Below are 6,000 nucleotides of genomic sequence, written 5' to 3'. Positions count from 1 at the left end.
GCGAGAACCTCTGCCTCTACTGAATAAACACCGGCTAGAACTCTCCCGGCCTCTACCTGAATAAACACCCCGGCGAGAACTCTCTGCCTCTACCTGAATAAACACCCGGCGAGAACTCTCTGCCTCTACCTGAATAAACACCCGGCGAGAACTGCTCTGCCTTAACTGACTAAACGCCCGGCGAGAAGCTCTCTGCTTCTACTGCAATAAAACCCGGCTAGAACTCTCTACCTCTACTGAAGTAAAAACGCCGGCGAGAATCTCCTGCCTCTACTGATATAACACCCAGCGAAACTCTCTTGCTCTTACTGAATAACACCGCCCCGGCTAGAACTCTCTGCCTTTACCTGAATAAACACCCGGCGAGAACTCTCTGCCTCTACCTGAATAAACACCCGGCGAGAACTCTCTGCCTCTACCTGAATAAACACCCGGCCCGAGAACCCTGCCTTTACCCTGAATAAACACCACGCGAGAACATCTCTCTCTACGCTGACATAACACCCGGCGAGAACTCTCTGCCTTACCTGAATAAGACAGGCGAGTAACTCTCCCTCTAGCCTGAATATAACACCGGCGAGAACTCTCTTGCCTCTACCGTGAATAACACCCGTGTCGAGAAGCTCTCTCCTCTACCTGAATAACATCCTGGGCGAGACTCTCTGCCTCTACCTGATATAACCACCCGGCGAGAACTCTCTGGCCTCTACTGAATACACCCCGAAGAACTCTCTGCTCTACTGAATAAACACCCGGCGAGAAACTCTCTGCCTTCGTATCTGAATAAATAACACCCGGCGAGAATCTCTGCCCTCTACTGAATAAACACCCGCGAGAACTCTCTGCCTACTACCTTGAATAAACAACCCGCGTCCGGCGAGCAAACTCTCTTGCTTCTACCTGAATAAACACCGCGCGAGAACTCTCACCATCTATGAATTAAACAGCTGCTCCCCGGCCCCGCGAGAACTCTCTGCCTCCCTACCTGAAATAAACACCCGGTTGAGACTCTCTGCCGTCTACTGAATAAACACCCGGCGAGAAACTCTCCTGCTCTACCTGAAATAAACACGCCGCGAGAACTCCTGGCCGGTCTACCTGAATAAACACCCGGCTAGAACTCTCTGCCTCTTACCTGAATAAACACCCGGCGAGAACTCTCTGCTCTACCCTGAATTAAACACCTCCCGCACACAGTGTCCCGGGCGAGAACTCCTCTGCTTCTACTTGAAAAACACCCGTGAGAACTCTGTGCTTCTACCTGAATAAAACACCACGGCGAGAACCTCTCTGCCCTCCTACCCTGAATAAACCACCCAGGCAGGTTTTTGCGAGACTCCTCTGCTTACTACCTGAAATAAACACCCGGCGAGAATCTCTGCTCTACCTGATAAACACACGGGGCTAAGAACGTCTCTGCCTCTTACCTGAATAAACACCCGGCGAGAACTCTCTGCCTCTACCTGAATAAACACCCGGCGAGAACTCTCTGCCTCTACCTGAATAAACACCCGGCGAGAACTCTCTGCCTCTACCTGAAGTAAGACACGCGAGAACTCTCTGCCTCTACCTGATAAACACCGCGAGAACTCTCCTGCCTCTACCCTGAATTAAACACCTCGGCGAGAACTCTCTGGCTTCTACCTGAATAACCCCGGTGAACAAACAATGCTGCCTCAGTACCTGAATATCGACAGCTGAAGCAACGTCCTCTGAGAACTCTCCGGAAGATTGTCGAACATCTCCTCCAGGTGTTTGGTCTGCTCCGGTTGCCCCGGTAACAGCTCTAGCTTCGACGCGACCTCGGCGGGCGTGAAGCCGGCTTGCATGTAGCCGGCGGTCATCTTCAGTGACAGAGGATGGTGGCCACACTTCTGAACCAGTCCATCGAGCTCTGCACTCGCCAGCGCAGGCGACTGCAAACGCAACACACGCACATCGTGCTCAGTACGTTAGCCTTCATTTGAATGTCGCCCTATATCTTCATAAATTATATTTGTGCCTCTCATGCATGCAGCTCAGAGCTATATATGCACAGATATAAAAGTGATAATACGATTGTATACATAGATATGAACTTACAGTTTACCCTTTGAATTATTAGTTGAACAGTTACCATTAAATTATATTAACATGTACAAGGTTTTACACATTTGCCCTGTAAGTTTTTATTCGTGCCTCACCGATTTAAACGTACATAGCAATCCTATAGAATCCGTGTGATACGAGTGCGTAAAGATGCACACAAGGTGTTAGCCAGGAAAAAAATCTGTGAGTCTCACAATCTGAATGAAAGCGATGCGAGGCGAGCGCAAATTTCATCCGTCTCATCCAAGAATAGGCCGTCCAAAAGATGGGTAGACGGGTTTCTGGCTAACACACTGGATACACATAGAGATGGCATACAAACGCTCGCGATCACCTTGATGTGGGTGCATCTCTGCAGCAGTTTGAGAGAGTCGGCATGCGATAGAGGAGTCAGCTTCATCTCTGTGAGTCTGCCTGCGACGTCGCTGCTAACGTCAGTGTTCCTGCCTGCCGCTCTGTCCTCATCGTCCAGGAGGCAATACCGGCTCGTCAGTAAAAGCTTCACCTACAAGCCAATCCGTGGGCAGGCTTTAGTTTATGAAATGCACACATGTATGCACGTGCACACAAACACAAAAATGCATGCATGCACACAGGCACCCATAGACACGTACAAACACAAATAGACATGCAAGCCACCTACAAGCCAATCCGCGTGAGTACGGCAATGCAACGAATGAAGCCGGTACGTGTTGCGAATAATCACCAACAGAGGGAGTCCCCGAGCTACGAGCGTCCGTGCTTACAAATGACGCTCCACGACTTGCGAATGCGACCTACAAACTATGACTTGCGTACAAATATAAACTAACGCTTAAACGAATTGAGTTTCTGAGGCTGGAAAGAAGTTATTAAGGAAAGTTTGGACGATATGAAACAAATTACAAAGAAAATTTGCAACATGTGTTCATAGTTCGGGAATCCCTATATATGCACTAATTTTTACCAGTGAAATACAAAATGCAATCCTCATTTAATACTATTTTTGTTCAGAGTCAGATGTATCAGTTGGTGAAAATTAAAAAGTCACATAGACACCCACGGACACACACACATACAAATAGACATGCATATTCGTTACTATTTTTTGTTGATGCTTATCAACTAACTAGCAAAAGCACACAACACTACACTATACCTTCGGATTCGCTATGCCTGCAGCCTCAGTCAGAATGTTTTTGAAGTCCTGTCTTTGCGTATTTGGTTTAGAGATAGTTCCTGGTTTTAGAAGCTCATCTACATTATCCAAATACAGGACTGTTGCTGCAAAGAAAAAAGACTGCTTATGCAATATGCATGGCAAACTTTAATTCCATGGGTCGCACGAAGGCAAGAGTTATCATTTTTTCAAATTCAAATTTGCTATTCAATCCTGTGCACACTAGATAAGTTGGCAGACCATGCACACATACATATGAAATTAATATTAATATATATTAGATATATCTTTAATTAGAATACATAACCTCAATGCAGCCATGATACATGGGTTGCACACAATGAGGACTGTTCTTAGGAAGGAAAAAGTGTTCCCTAAAGATCCACATAATCCATAATATTCAGGTTGTCTGAAGGCATTTCAATGTTATAAATTATCAGTGAACTTAGTAGAAAAGTAAATATATAACAATTATTACATTAGTAAAACAAGTTAAATATGTGCATACTTCTGTACATGTATACTACGCTGTAAATTGACCATTGCATTGCCATTGAACCACAGCAGTAACCCTGTACTACAGCATAAAACTGTAATATTACACTCACGTGGTACATCATGGATATGATGATACACAATAGTCCATGTACTACAGAATGACCTTTACAATGTCTTGTCCGCAGCACTGCACCATGGGACCACAGTAACCATGCCATAGACACTGAACTACGATGTAGAGAGATAACTAATTAGATATACAGCACTTACGATGAGTCATAAGCTGAAGCTCAGCTAGTAGTTGTTGAGGGGCAAACTCTGCCGTGACCAGTCTATTGAGTCTCAATGCAATCGCACAAGCGGCATCGTTTACTGAAGATTTTGCTCTACGTAAATGCAAACGTATTTGTGTCATACATAAAGGTGAACACTGCATCACAACTGCATACACTACAACACAACTACATACACTACAAGATCCAAATCTAAAGTCTGTAAGCGCATACGTATCTGTCCAGCTTGAAGTGCACAAGCTTGTTAGAATTACTTCTAGATTGCAAACACTTGACTTTCCAATTCGTTTAAATGGTTGAATTTAATTGCACTGAGTATGTACACTATGTAGTACTTTTCACTACCTTCCCACTAATGTTCTTTCCCAGTTCTGCCCCTACATTGATTTTTACAATACATATATAAATTTGTACATTCTAATTGACTACTAACACTGAAAATTATTTCTAACTTTATATAAACCAATTAACTGTTTAATGTTAATTAATTACCTGAGATCAATTCTGTAGGTAGTGACACTATCTTCCCATGCACACGCGTGTACAGCAAGTGCCGTCTTGCCAATGCCCAACATCCCAGTGATACAGATAACTGAAACATACGACAAAAATTATGTTTATGCAATGATTTAATTGATATCATACTACGAAATCTGCTACATTTGCATTGCAGAACTTGTAGCTAAGTTGAGTTAGTTTCCCTATATGATGGTCATTCACATACCTGCTACATGGGTGCCTGGCTTGAACAACAGCTCCCTGAGAAGAGCCAGCTCTTTCACTCGCCCAACAAACGTATCGTCACTCTCTTTTCCCAGTATAGACTTTCTCTGCAATCTGTACTGCATCAACTTGGCTTCATATTCTGCTATTCTATCCTTTAAAACATGACGGTAAATGGCTATCAGTGAGCCAGCTGTCATGCAGGTAAACATAATGTGATCTGGTCGGTTAATATGGAGGGTTACAGAGAAACATAACACACACAAGGATAAATTAGAAAACGATTATTTAATTATAAACTCGTATTGGAAAGGCGATATCGCAGTCACTAACAAAAAAACTACCATTATTACTACTTCTACCACATGCATACATTTGTATGCATGGTCACATATCTTTTTCACAATATATATTAGCATGAACACCTACATGTATAAAGTATATATATATATATATATATATATATATACATATATTCTATATGCTATCTATATACCATACATATACACATATATGTTTAAATATCATATCTAAGCATATATATCATATGCATGTTTATATTACTATAGTCATTATAGTTGAGTGTAATTTACTTTGAAGGGGACCAGTCCAAAGTCCTGACTGGCATGGTAATGCATCTTTTCCATGAGATTCTTGAGGAATGGAATCATCTCATCCTCACCATAGACACTCTCCAAGATGTCGAAGAAAGTCTGGTTCGGATTCTGAGAATCTCTGTAATGAAAAATTGTACATACATATATTTCCTTGCAAGTATCACATGTATATGGTATCCGGAATGAATAAATATATTTTTTGTTTTTGTTTTTAATCACTGCATACTGATGTTATGATGATCATCTGCATGCTATCTGCAATGAACATGAATCTGCATCAGGTGGTATATGTCAGATATAATGTATCCGTACAAACAGGGTTGTGACCTCAAACTTATATAACACATCGAGTTCATCCATTCTCCCAGTGTGTGTGTCTGTGTGTGTGTGTGTGTGTGCGTGTGTGCGTGTGTGTGTGTGTGAGTGGGGGGGGGGGGTTCTGACCAATGTCTTTTTGCCAACTGGGGTCCCTAGTGCTAGACTTAGTGAAGTAATCTCGTGACTTGTGGCAGCGTACAATAATGAATCACATTAATCATTAATCCCAATAATAAATTGCGGTAACACAAACTTTTCTGATGACCATCTAATCACTGCAAGACATAATAAATGTTTTCTCACT

At 42.8% G+C, this 6,000-nt stretch overlaps 1 protein-coding gene across 1 annotated transcript in view; it reads right to left on the bottom strand.

The window, feature by feature from the left end:
- Positions 1–6,000, bottom strand: part of LOC106812297 — a 14,409-nt gene that overhangs the window by 7,885 nt on the left and 524 nt on the right. Inside the window, exons 2-9 of the mRNA XM_014816137.1 lie at position 6,000; positions 5,355–5,496; positions 4,763–4,916; positions 4,531–4,630; positions 4,016–4,131; positions 3,227–3,351; positions 2,423–2,593; positions 1,684–1,916 (exon numbers count right to left, since the gene is read on the bottom strand). The exon at position 6,000 is cut by the window's right edge and continues 152 nt beyond it. Of these exons, the coding sequence (XP_014671623.1) occupies positions 1,684–1,916; positions 2,423–2,593; positions 3,227–3,351; positions 4,016–4,131; positions 4,531–4,630; positions 4,763–4,916; positions 5,355–5,496; position 6,000 (1,042 nt within the window). The remainder of the gene's footprint in view (positions 1–1,683; positions 1,917–2,422; positions 2,594–3,226; positions 3,352–4,015; positions 4,132–4,530; positions 4,631–4,762; positions 4,917–5,354; positions 5,497–5,999) is intronic.

Source organism: Priapulus caudatus, unplaced genomic scaffold (genome assembly GCF_000485595.1).
Source record: "Priapulus caudatus unplaced genomic scaffold, Priapulus_caudatus-5.0.1 Scaffold631, whole genome shotgun sequence".
Lineage (NCBI taxonomy): Eukaryota > Metazoa > Priapulida > Priapulimorpha > Priapulimorphida > Priapulidae > Priapulus > Priapulus caudatus.
The sequence above is the reverse complement of the archived record's forward strand: the minus strand, read 5'-3'. Positions and strand labels throughout refer to the sequence as shown.